The sequence below is a fragment of the Psittacula echo genome (genome assembly GCF_963264785.1).
Source record: "Psittacula echo genome assembly, chromosome: 1".
NCBI lineage: Eukaryota > Metazoa > Chordata > Aves > Psittaciformes > Psittacidae > Psittacula > Psittacula echo.
The window spans coordinates 86,656,376-86,669,909 of NC_137735.1; the positions used below are offsets into that span (position 1 = coordinate 86,656,376).

Genomic DNA, 13,534 nt, shown 5'->3' on the forward strand with positions numbered 1-13,534 from the left:
GGCGGCACGCCGGCCGTCAGCACCCGGCGCGGGGCCGGAGGGGGGGGCTCCAACGTCACGACGCACAGCCAATCCCTCAGCGGAGAGCAGAACTGCCGGCGTTCAAATCCTCCGCCTCCGCCGCCCGCCCTTCACCCATCGTCCCCGGCGGCAGCGGCGGCGTGAGGGCTTGTGCCGGCGACACTCCAGCGCCTTTTCGGGCTGGGCGGCAGCCAGATCCCTCGCCGAGGTGAGGCGAGGCGGTAGCCGCCTGCCGCCGCGGCGATAGGGGGCATCGGTGCCGCGACCCGGGGCGGTGGGGCCCGTTAATGGGGGGTGGGGCAGCGTGGCCGGCGTTCGGCAGCGTTCTCGGCGGAAATGGGGAACCCTCAGCCGTCACCGGGGCTCTCTGCGCTGGAGGCCAGTCCAGGACCGGCTGGAGGGTAACCTTGGGCTGTCACCCAGTGCTCCCGGGTGCCGGGGGAGCAGAGCAGGCCTCTCCCTAGGGTAGCACAGCAGGTTGCACTGTGTGGTCTGTTGGCGTGGATAAAGTGGTGTGATTAAAGCAATTCCCGTTTGGTTTTTTGGGGTTTTTTTCAGATCACCGGGCAACTTACAGTTTCATAGATTCCTTAAGTAACAAGGAGACCTCTCCAGGTGTTTCCAGTCTGTGGTTGTAGTTACTAAATGTACTAACTGCAATTTTTATTATGATCTCTTTAAAGCTTTTTCTCTGGAAGACGTAGCAGTTCAAGAGACTTCTGGTAGGTTGACAATTGGGTGTGGTTGGTGTGCTTGCAGTAAAACATGCTTCAGGATGTGATGGTGAATTTGTATGTTGAAATTGGGCAGTAGCCTGTGTGTAAGTTGAAGAAAGTAAAAGGGGATTTAAGAGAAAGAGAAGCAACGAGTGTGAGTACACCTGTAGAGTATTGAAGAGCATCAAAGTAGAACAGAATTTATTTTTTAAACAGTAGAGTGATGGGGTATTTAAAAGTAAAGTTAATAATTGAGCTAGCTGAATAGTCTGAATTCTTTGGATCCTAGCTTTTGTTCCTGTTTGGTAAAGCCTTTGTGGGTGAAAGGATGTCCTCTTTGGTAGGTGTTGGAAATGTCCATCAGTCTGGTGTCTGTGTGGTAGAAGTGGAGTAAGTTATGTGAGCGTCTTTCTACTGGCAGTGCTTACCTGAGATGACAGTCATCCTAGAAAAGTGATGTTGCTAACCTTGGAGATCTTTTTTCCCCGTGTTCAAAAGCAAATCTGAAGTTAATGAAAGTTGGAGGGAAGTTGTACTTTGTGAAGCTGAAGACTTCACAACTAGGTATCAGGAGGAGAGTATGAACATGCAACTTCTGTTTAGGGGGAGTTTTAAAGTCAGCACTTTAGAGCTCAAAGAGCTGCAAGGGTGTGGGGCCATTTCTATTTCAGACAGAACGGACAGGAACCAGTTTTCTGTCATAGGAATGAACCTTCATCCCTTCTGATGCCTAAAGTCTGTTTTATAAGTGTGTTGCTTCTAAGCAGTTAGTTGTGTGTAGTCTTTTATCCCAGCAGAGGTGCTGGGATAAGAAACATGCTCTGTTTATCCTGCTGGATGAATGGAGGCCAGTTACTTTGTGCAGTGATTGATATTCATTAAATAATGGTATGCAGATTCTACTAGGCAAGGCTAGCAAAACTTGCCTCAAGGCAAAATATTTGCTTATCCTTCATCAGTGTAAGACCATTCTGCTTAATGTGTGATGAATCTGTGTGGGATATCTCCAAAGAAAGAGGGCCCACAAACCTCAGAGAGTTTTAGATGCAACACATGATGCTTTCAGCAACGCAGCAGTTCTAGAACTGTGCTGACAAGGGCACTACTGGGGACATCACTGGAAAGGAAAAACAATTGTTTTCACTCTGGCTTGCTTTGGAGGACAGGGCAGATGTGCAGCAGGTCTAACTAAAGATTGGGGTTTGGGGAGAGAGGAATAGGATAATGGCAAAAGTATTGCCCAGAGTAATGTCTTAATGTGGCCTTAATTCATAGTTTTAGCAACTGATTATTAAGTATTACAACTCCATCAAAACCCAAGTCCTGTCAGTACTGGAAGAATCAATACCATGTGACTGGCTTTGGAATATTAATCTAGCCTACCTAGCTGCAATAAGCAAGCTACGGGGAAAATGCTAATGATTGTGGATTGTAGTTTGCTTTCTGATTTTGATAGTTTCTTTGAATTGGCAGCTCAACACTTGGAAAAGCAAAAAAATGGCATCAGAAGACATCACTAAGCTTGTGGAGTCACTTGCCAAAACGAAAGTGGGTGGTGGACAGTTGAGCTTCAAAGGCCAGAGCCTTAAACTCAATACAGCTGAAGATGGTAAGAGAAAATACCCTTGTGTATGGGAAGTGTCTCCCTGAAATTCTAAAGTCTTGTGGTAAACCTCCTGCTAATTCTGCAGGGACAGGTTTTCATATTAGCTGTGATGCAGGGGTCATTCAGCTATAGCTGCTTCTGATAGTGATGCTTCCTTCCATTGTGCCCTGGTAGTGCTACAGATAGAATTGTGGTTTACCTCCCTGGTGTATAATTCTTGTTTCCTTGGTGTTCTCTCCAAGTGCTTTTGGCAGTCACTGGGCATTAGAAGTCACTACTTTTAAAAACAGTAAGCAAGTGAATGACAGTTTACTTACTGACAAATAGATGCCTTAAAGACCTACAGAGGGAATGGCTGACAGTCTATTGCAATGGTCCAATGTCTTCCCAAATTGTGACTAATTTGTTAGACTCCTGCCACTTTTTTTCCTGGATTCTCTCTTGCTGGTATATAATTCCCAATAAAAAATGTCTTCCAGTGGCTTCTAATGTAGTAAATACCTGGAGAATATGTGTGTATTTAGATCAACATTTCTGCCCCCCCAAGAAACAGCATGTTCTTCAGAAAGGTTTTGTGTAGTGCATACTTCACCTAATTCCAAAGGTGAGGCTTTTTTTGTATACCATTTTAATAGTGTGAAGCCACTGAACTATGGGTAAAGGCTTTGGAACTTGAGAATAACTGACAGGAGAGGGTCTGTAGCCTGCTCCTGTGTCTTGCATAGAATTACTCTAAAGTTAAATTGCTCCACCCTGACATGTTTGCTAGGCAGGCATCTTCCTTTACCAGTCAGTGGGAACTTCTTCCTGTTGATGTAGCACCCATCAGCTTTTAGCTTAGTCCTTACATCTTTATGGTCACATGCACTCTAGCTCCTAAACCATGTGCTGAACACCAGAGGCATCTTTCTTAGGAAGTCAGGGAACTTACTCTTGCAAATAGGAGGATGGCTATCTGAGAATAAAACTAGAAATAAAGTATGAAAAGGCAGGATGAGGAATGGAGAATGTTCTTTTTAGTGACCTGACACTTTAGCTCTGTTCCCATTGCTGTTTCAGGATTCTTTCAGATATTGTTCAGCTGTTTTCCATAAGGGTAGAGTTGAGTGAGTATTGCTGCATCAAAGTGTTACTGTGGTACCCAAGGTGACAGCTGAAAGACCTACTAGGCTATCTGCTTTTTGCAGCTGAAGGAGTTATCAAGCAAATTGAGGAGTTTGATGGCCTAGAAGCATTACGTCTGGAAGGCAACACAGTGGGTGTGGAGGCAGCAAAGGTCATTGCCAAAGCCTTGGAGAAGAAATCGGAGCTCAAGGTGAGATCCTCAAGTGGGGGCTAATTGAAGGGGAAGTAATGTTGAAATATTGAAGGCCTAGCTATGCTTTCCCTCCAGTAGCCTGTCTTGAGTTAGGCCCAGAACTTGCTTGGTGGTTCTTCCATTAGGAAGAACAACCATATGAAAATATGGCAGAACTCGGGGACTTCAGGATAATGGGAACACTTTCTGCATTCCTAACTGTTCCTATTCAGTGGGCTTCCAATTTTAAAGCTGGAAAGCTGTGCAAGGAAGAGCCTCACTGCAGAGGCAGAATCTGTGAACAAATGACTGACAACAAAACTTAAGTTCTGATGGAAAAGCTGGGTCATATGATCTTGGGAATGATCATATTGTCTGAAATGTAAGTCTTCAGGGAATGCCTGAATTGGGAAAATATAATGAAGTGCACCATGAGGTTTTTCTGTGTTCAAGATACAGTTTCTCTACTGTGTTCTAGCCTAATGCTAGGCACTGGAACAGTTTGTCCAAAAAAGTGGTGAATGCTCCATCCCTGACAGTGTTAAAGGCCAGGTTGGACAGAGTCTTAGGTAGCATGATTTAGTGTGTGGTGACCCTGCATATGACAGGGGGGTTGGAACTAGATGATCTTAAGGCCCTTTCCAACCCCTACTGTTCTGATTCTATAATGCTGTGCTGCTAGAGGCACTGTCCTTTGCAGGAGAGGAGTGGGAAACACTGATTCATGTTAATCACCCAAGTGTGGCATTTCAAGCAAATTCAGATTGTTGAGCTTCATACCTTAGCAAAATCTGCATTCCTAATGTATCCTTCATTTTCCTGCTGCTTTTTTTTCTGTGGTAATCATCTCAGCAGAAAAGTATTCCAGCTTGAATTAAAAGCAAGAATTCTTGTATAGTGTTAATTTATGATGTGCATTTCAGTGGGTTTATGTCCTCACAGGTGAAGTAATTGTAACATTGGTTGTTGTAGCTCTTAAATACAAACAAATGACAAGCCCAGGGGAAGGCATATACAGTATTAAGATGTCCCAGTGATGTAATGCAGCTTGTATGTGTAAATTTCTGTATAACTAGTGATTGTCCTAAATATTTTAATGGTTTCTACCTGTATGTTTGTTATTTTAGAGGTGCCATTGGAGTGACATGTTCACAGGAAGACTAAGGTCTGAGATTCCTCCTGCTTTGGTAAGTGAAAACTAGATCTGAGACTGCTGACTAACTTTTTTCACCTGTCATGCTTTTTGTGGGAGTGTATTTTTTCAGCAGAGCTGGTCTTTATGCTGATAACACTGAGTGTCTCAATAGATGAATGATTCTTATTTTTGCTCCCTCTATATAAGGTGGGAAAGTGTTGGTGCAAGGTCAAATGCAAGTCCATGCTAGTGAAGCAGCTTGTCACTTGGGAAAATACCTTTGTGATAGAATGGGAGTTCAGCTTTCTAAAGCATGTGGCTGTCTCTTCCAAGAGAATTACGGAGCTCCCTGCCTCCTTGAGTCCTGTGAAATAAAAAATTATAAACTCAACAGAATGGAAATAATATTTCTTCTAGCAGCGCAGAGGGGGAAAATCACTTTGAAAGATGTGTTTGACCTGAAGGGATGGGATAACTTCTTGGTAACTTCCTTATGATTATCTTCAGCTTAATTTGCACAACTTCTTCTCTGGCCTTAGGTGCAAAGTTTTATTTCCCTGTGCAGTTTTACTGAAAGACTTCAAAGTGGAAATTTTTTGCAGCATCTCTGTCATACCTAGCCACTGCAGTGATGCCATCACTAAGAGTCAATCCACTCCCACTCACTGCCATCTGTTTCCTTACAGATCGCTTTGGGGGATGCACTCATTGCTGCTGGAGCCCAGCTGGTGGAGCTGGACCTGAGTGACAATGCCTTTGGGCCAGATGGAGTGCGTGGCTTTGAGGCACTGCTGAAAAGCCCTGCATGCTACACCCTGCGGGAGCTCAAGCTCAACAACTGTGGCATGGGCATTGGTGGTGGCAAGGTAAGGATTATCTACTTTTTGGGAATGAGGTTGGAGCCAGGACTTGGCTTCACACTGCCCTGCACAGATTCACATAATGCTTGAGGTTGGAAGGGGTCTTTGGTAATTGTCTAGTTCAACTCCCCTGCTCAGGGCAACTTGACCAGGTTGCCCTGGGATGTGTCTAGTCAGGTTTTGATTATTTCAAAGGATGGAGACTTTTGATAAGCTCTCTGGATAGTCTGTCCCAGGGTTTAAAAACACGCACACACACACACAAACAAAACAAAAAACAAAACCACTTTTTTGTGGGTTCAAATGGAATTTTCACTCTATCAGTTTGTGTGCATTCATCTGGCTTTCCGTTTAGGCCACCTTATCTTCCCCATCCTGTTATTCTGGCTGTTCTTACACATGGATAAGATCTCCCCCAGAGCCTCCTCTTCTCCAGCCTTAATTCCATCTCTCAGCACTTTCCCAGTATGTAAAATTCTTCAATTCCTTAATCATCCTCAGGACCCTTTGCTGCGCTCACCCAAGTATGTTCAGGTAGGACCCTGAAACTGGACACAGTACTTGGAGCAGAGACTTCCCTTGACCTGATGGCAGTATTTTTCCTCAAGGCCCAGTAGATTTTCTCCTCTGCAAGCACATCTTGCTAGCCGACAGTCAATTTCTTATCTACTAGGATGCTCAAGTTCTTCTCTGCCAAGTTGTTTTACCCCAGCTTATGCTGGTTTATGGTGTTATTCCTCCCCATTTGCAGGACTTCCCATTTCCTTTTGAACTTGAGATTGTTGTTGGCCCCTTTCTTCAGTCTCCAGATCCCTTCCTTCTACATGCTTTCCTGGATAAATTTCTCAAGTATGAAAAGCTTACCTGTTTTTGTTGAGCATAGGAAAACATTTCTTATCCTAAATGTTAGTTTCCCTGTCAAGGGAGCTAGTAGACTGTAGATTTGAGAATACAGTGTTACCAACCCTAGCACTGAAGGAATGCCTGTTGGAAGAAGCAGAAAACTGGGACTGCTATTGTTAACATATATATGTTTACCTGTTTAAGAATCAAATGTTCTTAGTGGGATCACTGTCTTCTAGTTTTGCGAAGTTATCGTGTCTTGCCGAAGACTGTACTGTGAAAGTGTTGTAGTTAGACAGTTTTACTGTATACCCTATTATATGTAGATCAGGTACATATCAGTGGTGACAAAAGTGTTTCTTGAGAGCAGAGTTCTCAAAACACGTTTGGATTCCTTCAGAATGGGATGCTGCGGTAGTATAAACTACTTGTTTTATCTTTAGATATTGGCAGGTGCTCTAAAGGAGTGTCACAGGAAATCAAGTACCCAGGGCAAGCCTCTTGCTTTGAAAATATTTGTGGCTGGCAGAAATCGTCTGGAGAATGATGGTGCCACTGCTCTGGCTGAAGCTTTTGGGGTAAGTACCAAACCAGAGCTCCTTAACAGCAAATAGCAGCAAGGTGTACTTAAGGGCTAATGTTAGAGGTAGTGTACACAGAGCTTGCTTCAGCTTTGAGACAGTGGCTGGTTGCTTCACTAAAGTAGCAATGTTGTTTGCTGAAACTGGAGTCTTCAACAAGTGCAGGTAGAATTGGTGAGTGTTTCTGTGACCCAAGTTTCCAAACACATAATTAGTGGCTGTGTAAAGTAGTTGCTTGAGGGAGAAATAGCTATCTCCTGAGTAATTTAATAATAGCCCTATTCCTTCTCCTCCCTCTGTGGTAATTGAGTTTATCTGGGGTTAGGTGTACCAGCTGACCTCTTGAGTGCTTCTTTGCCTAGTTGTTCAATCATCTGGCAAAAGTAACCTAGTATTTTCACTAGCATCCTCCTTTAAGGGCTCTAAATGCTTCCTGAGTTTTTTCTAGCTGTCACTGGCCAACTTGCACTGTTACTGGGGGAAGAGAATTCATTGTAGTTGAGGGCATCTAATTCTTTCTTTCCTCCATTGACACTAAAAGTGATTTCTGAATTGTAATGCATATTGTCAGATATATTAATGATATAGCAGGTTATAGGTTGCTTTTTTTTTTTTGTAAAGAGCTGTCTGGATGTGACTGACTACTCAGTAATCATGGCAAAAATAAGATTACTTAGATACATATGCATAAGTGATTCATAAGGAATTCAGACTGAATGGCATTACAAAAATGGGATTCATTATTGTGTTTTGTGACATGCTGTTTAGTCCATAAATAGAGTTCATACTGATTTTCTTATGGGTTTCTGCAGTCAAGGTAAAATGTAGATCTTAATTAGAAAAATACTGTATCCAGTGGTGCTGCTTGGTCTGTTTCAGTATTATTGAATGAAGGATGAAAAACTCCTGTCTTAAGGTATCTAGAGTAGGTGTGCCAGGAGGATGCTACTTGTGGATCTTAAAATCAGGGCTTTGTGTCAGTATGACACTTGTCATGAGCCTGCAGTTTCACTTAAATTTGTGACACATAATTGCTGGTAAATAATACTGTGTAGAAGAACTGAGTTCTGAGTTGGAAGAAGACAATTTTAAGCAAATTCTAAAGAGTGGAGCTCTACTCCTGAGTTGAAATATGTCCACTGACAACTTTTTTCATATGCAATCCTTTCCCAGATCATTGGGACCCTAGAAGAGGTCCATATGCCACAGAATGGAATTAACCATCCTGGCATCACAGCACTGGCCCAGGCCTTTGCCATCAACCCACTGCTTAAGGTTATAAACTTGAATGACAACACCTTCACAGAGAAAGGAGCTGTGGCCATGGCGGAGGTGAGTTATCCTAAGCAGTGGTTTTGGGTTTGTCTCTCTACAGATATGGCTAGCCTTAGCACCTCTGGGTGGTGGAGCCTGATGCCATGCTGTGTTGGGAAGGGATGACCTTCCAGGAGTGATAGGACATTTACTCACTTGCATATCTGTACTTTCAAATTTGTGCTGTCATGCAGACTCTGAAGTTACTTCGGCAGATTGAAGCGATCAACTTTGGAGACTGCCTGGTGCGTTCAAAGGGTGCTGTTGCTATTGCTGATGCTGTTAAAGAAGGGCTTCATAAATTAAAGGTATTGTAGTCTTACTGTTCAGCTTTGAATCTCTTTAGAAAATGCCTCTTTCTGTGTCTTACTGTCCATTTTCATACCACTACTGATTATTTTAAAGTGGGATTTACTTCAGTGCAGGCTCTGTGCTCACAACTCAAAAGCAGCTAAGCCTATTCTACATAGAGTTGTACCAGTGACTCAGCTTGATGTTTTTGAAGCTCTTGATTCAACTCAGCAAGTTGCTGTTCGAGAAATCTAATAACAGAAGTATCTGCTTTTTTAGAACCTCTCAGAAGGTCTTGAGTGAGGATTGAGTGTTACTCTTCATGAACAGCTTCAGCATTTCAAAGTTCATGCAGTTAATGCTTTTTCTTTGTTAGGACATGTATCAAAGGTCCAAATATTTTTAGCTTTTTTGGCAATACTGAAGCCTCCTACGTCAGTATTTGCATTTGACAACATTCTAGACAAGCTTAAGTCCAGTCAGTAGTGTAAGTAAGCCAGGATCTCTAGAAACACCTGCCATGGGTCACAACTGCACCAGGACAGATGCTGAACACAATTCCTTATCTTGCAGGCTTAGTCAAAGACAAAATTTCAGCCCAGTGCTAATATTTATTTACATATATGAATGTGGTACAGAAAGAAGTAGGTACTTCGTGTTAGATCACTTGCTCAGATTTCTCTTGGTTATACTGAAACTGGTCTGAATCTCCCAGGAAGCTTAAGTAAGGATTCTACTGGGAGTATTGAGATGAACTGCTAGAAGTGAAATCCTGTTTTCCAGAGGGGAAGTGGTTAAGGGAGGGCAGCATGAAGCAATCATAGCTGATTCATTCTGTTCAAGGACTGCTTCGCTTTTGCCGTTAATATTAAATCCCTTCTCAGCAAAGGATTGAGCACAGTGTGGAATGGTGGGGGATGGTATCTGGCTGCTGGATAACTTTAGTCTTATTAGTCTGTCCACACCGTTTCTCTTCTGGCTGTCTTTATCAGTAGTAGTGCCACTTACAGTTTCTTTTGAAGTCTAACCTGTGACCAAAGTGTCCAAAAGCAAATGTGTATTCCACTTTGTATAGTGTTTACCTTTCTTCGGTAAGACTTACTGGTGTGTGAGTTCTGGAATGCTCTCCTGACCCTCGAATAAGTGAAGTTCACCAGTCAGCTGACTGCTAAGGACTGAAATGTCTGCTACCTTTCAGGTGATCAGTCAGAATAGTGTGGTCTCTGTGGCTATTTTAGTGGAGTAGTACCTTCAGTAGTGCTGCTTTTAACAGTAGTCTGTATCAAAATGCCCCTTTTAGGTATATGAAGTAGGGAGTATGTCAGGTTTTATTTCCAGTTAAAAATACTTTTTTTACTAAGATCGTGTTAAGTGCGTCTTTCCAGAACTCTTCTGAGTACATGAAGCTTACGGGAATGATAGATGTTAAGAATTCTGCAAACACCATAGAACAGTGAGTTGAAAGGGACCTTAAAGCTCATCTAATTCCAACCGCCTCTGCTTATGGGCAGGGACACCTTCTACTAGACCAGGCTGCTCAAAGCCCCATCCAGCCTGGCTTTAAACACTTCCAGGGATAGAACAGCCACAGCTTCTCTGGGCAACCTGTTCCAGTGTCTCACCACCCTCATAGTACAAAGCTTCTTCCTAATATCTAAATATACCCCTTTCAGTTTAAAGCCATTACTGATTCTTTTATCAATGTTCTTCTGCTTCATAGGAACTGAATTTGTCCTTCTGTGAGATCAAAAGAGATGCTGCTCTGACTGTTGCTGAGGCTGTTGAAGATAAGACAGAGCTGGAGAAATTGGATCTCAATGGTATGCAAGTTTGCTGAATCAAAGTATGTCTAGTCTGATCCTAATGAGAAACCACTAGGAAGAATATAGACAGTATCACACATTCTAGCCTTACAGTTGTCAGCATTTAAGAAATGGAAATCTGAGAGTTGCTGAACTTGGATGACTTTACAAGAAGTAAAAATTAGGGGGTTGGCTTGTCTCCAACTGTTGTGTAATGCTGCTGAAATGGGTTTAACATCTCTGATTCTCGTAATTGAAGTCTGCCTTGCTGCCTGTAAGGTCTTGTGTAGGAATAAGTGATAATGGTTCAATTTTAGAAATGAGAGAGACAAGAATACACAGCTAAGTCCTTAAGGACAAACTTATGTGCATCTATTAGGTCTACTCTCTTCTATAAACCTAGGTAACTGTCTGGGAGAAGAGGGATGTGAGCAACTCCATGAGATTCTTGAAGGCTTCAATATGGGAACTGTGCTGGGATCTTTGAGGTAGGCAAGATACAAGAGTTTGAATTGGAAATGTTATGAAAATTGCCATAAACACTTTCATTCACTTATCAGTTTTAAGACAAAAACTGTAACATTCCACATGGATGTCGGACTGAGCATGAAGTGTGGAGCACAATCAAGGGATTCCATAAGTAGGATAAACCTTGTGTCTTGTTTTAATTGATGGACTTGGTATTGACTGCATTTCTTGCTCTGCTTGCTGTTGTCAACTGGGTGACTGAAGCCTGAATCCTCTCAATCTGTAGCTGGACATGTACCATCTGCAGTACATCTTGCAGGGGAGGCTGCTTTTTTTGCTCTCGAAAAGATGTTTCAAGTTCCAGTGTACAGGAATTGCAAGTGTGTAATGTAACATGTAAATCTCAAACCTTAGTGATGATGAAGGGGAGGAAGAAGATGATGAAGAGGAGGAGGAGGAGGATGAAGATGAAGAGGAAGAGGAAGAAGAACAGCAACAGCTGAAGGAAAGAGGACAGGGAGAACAGGAGTCACTCACTCCTAAGAAGATAATTGATTCACAGGTAAGCTTGCTTCCAGATGCATTCCTGTTTCTTCAGCTGGAGGAAAGTAAAGGAGGAGGTGTGATCTGGAGTGAATCTGAACTTGGAATGCTGGGAGGTGTTCATGTTCCTGTGTGAACAGGCAATGTAGTAAGAGGGAGATAACATGCAGGAAATAGGTGACTTAGAAACATGCTTTGTTAAAGTGAACATGTGCACCCCCGCACATGGAGGGAAAGGCTGAGTAGTGGTCATAACAAACATGAGTAGAAAAAATCTTCCCATGTTCAGAAAACAGTGGGCACCTTGTATGTGCAATACCATGCAGTTGAGCTAGCGTATTTTGTCTCTTTCAACTCTGGGCTCATTCCAGCCTCAAATAGATTTCAAATAGAACAAATCCTGACCTGGTGTACCTGTGTCCTGACCTGTCCTATGTGCCTTTGCTGCTGAACTGATTTATTTACTTTGAAGAGTAAATTGATGGACTCTGCCTGTTTCAGGATTCAACTCCAGTACCATCTCCTCCTGTGGATGTTGCCACATTCCTTGCTTTCCCTTCACCAGAGAAGTTGCTGCGGCTAGGACCAAAGTGCTCTATGCTGATAGCTCAGCAGGTAGGTGAGCCAGTAGTCTTCTGTGCTTGTCTTGAATCATTTAATCTCCAGAGGTGGTAACTTTCTCTAGAGACCTAGATTTGCATCTTCTCCCCAGTGATCCCAAGGAACCTAATGGAAGCACAGGATGCAATTAATGCTTATACTGGCACCAGAGCCTCTACCTAGAGTAATTTTGTGGTGTTTATGCCTTGTGATATGGCCAAGGCAAAACTGATGTCAGTCAGCTGAAGGCTGTAATTCTTGTCGCAGCCTTATGGGAGACCTGTTTTCTGTAGCTGGTGAGCAGTGTACTGAATGGCCTGGTTTTTGTTTTCTTTCAGACAGATACATCTGATGTAGAAAAAGTAGTTACAACTCTTCTAAGAATATCATCAGTTTTCAAAGATGAAGCCCCAGTGAAAACAGCAGTGCATGAAACAACAGGTGACTGGGCGTTTTTCCATTTCATGGTATGATCTGCTTCAGTATCAAGGACACCAGTGTGATGAACAGGGCCCTGTGGGCCAGGCCATTGGACTGTTTTGTCCCTGGGAGCAAGAAACCCAGATAACAAAGTACCAAGCTGTGCCATGCCATTGTGTGGAGTGAAAGTAGAGGTTCATTCTGAACTTAGTATACCTTGTGCTTCTAAAGCTTGATCAATGTCTGTTGTAGTTGCTGTTATTGGACCTGTGTTGCCCTTTGTCTCCTTGATACTAGGCTGTCAATAGACAAGTCATTCTGTGTTCCAAAGGCAGTTACTTTTTCAAGGCTGTTTACTTGGAGTATTTTGTACAGAGTAGCCTCACCAATGTGGTATCAAGAGAGCATGAAGAGAGGCCTCTTAGTGTCTGTTTTTATTGCTCCGAAACATTTTTAGTTTCTTCAGGAAGCAGAGATTTGCAACATGAAACAAGGCGCAGAAGCTAATGTACAGACAAGGGACTATATATTGTGGAGCAGTGATTTGTCTTAGGTCATTTCCCTATACACTAACAGTATCCCTTTGTTTTCACTTGGAAATAGGAATTTCCAAGTGCTCCTAGGCACCTGACCATTGACTTACATCGTTTTCAAATCCCCTGGCAGTTCTGTCCTACATGAGCTACGTAATGATACTGTGCAAAAGAACTGGATCAATTACTTTTAAGACCACTTAGTGATTTAATGCTAACAAATGTGCACTTCTCTAATTTGAAGTACATAGACATGGTGAAACTGTTAGCTGTTGTCTGTCACAATAATGTGTGTTCTCTACAGTTGACTATGGTTCTGATCAGCCAGAAATAGTCAGTTGGCATGTCACTAAGCCAGTGCTGGCCTTGACTTGTGCTCATTGAGTTGTCTCAAAAAATGGAGCACAGGATATTCCTGTTGTCTGAATTGTGCTTGTAAGTGCATTTATTTCAATAGCTGTTCCTTACTACTCTTACCCCTTAGGGAAATGGAGAACCTGGCAA

At 42.8% G+C, this 13,534-nt stretch overlaps 1 protein-coding gene across 4 annotated transcripts in view; it reads left to right on the plus strand.

The window, feature by feature from the left end:
* The window catches only part of RANGAP1 (Ran GTPase activating protein 1), a 26,669-nt gene continuing 13,135 nt past the window's right edge, over positions 1-13,534 (plus strand). For 3 of the 4 annotated variants that reach the window (XR_013956741.1, XM_080616963.1, XM_080616961.1), the window contains exons 1-14: positions 1-229; positions 705-743; positions 2,211-2,346; positions 3,531-3,658; positions 4,768-4,827; positions 5,462-5,641; positions 6,922-7,056; positions 8,233-8,391; positions 8,568-8,681; positions 10,385-10,484; positions 10,870-10,954; positions 11,349-11,496; positions 11,979-12,092; positions 12,416-12,518. Coding sequence is in view for 3 of the 4 variants with exons in the window: in XM_080616963.1 (XP_080473089.1) it covers positions 2,235-2,346; positions 3,531-3,658; positions 4,768-4,827; positions 5,462-5,641; positions 6,922-7,056; positions 8,233-8,391; positions 8,568-8,681; positions 10,385-10,484; positions 10,870-10,954; positions 11,349-11,496; positions 11,979-12,092; positions 12,416-12,518 (1,438 nt within the window). In the remaining variant the exon portion in view is untranslated. Of the gene's footprint in view, positions 230-704; positions 744-2,193; positions 2,347-3,530; positions 3,659-4,767; positions 4,828-5,461; positions 5,642-6,921; positions 7,057-8,232; positions 8,392-8,567; positions 8,682-10,384; positions 10,485-10,869; positions 10,955-11,348; positions 11,497-11,978; positions 12,093-12,415; positions 12,519-13,534 lie in introns of all 4 variants that reach the window. The other variant, XM_080616962.1, reaches the window with a different exon arrangement.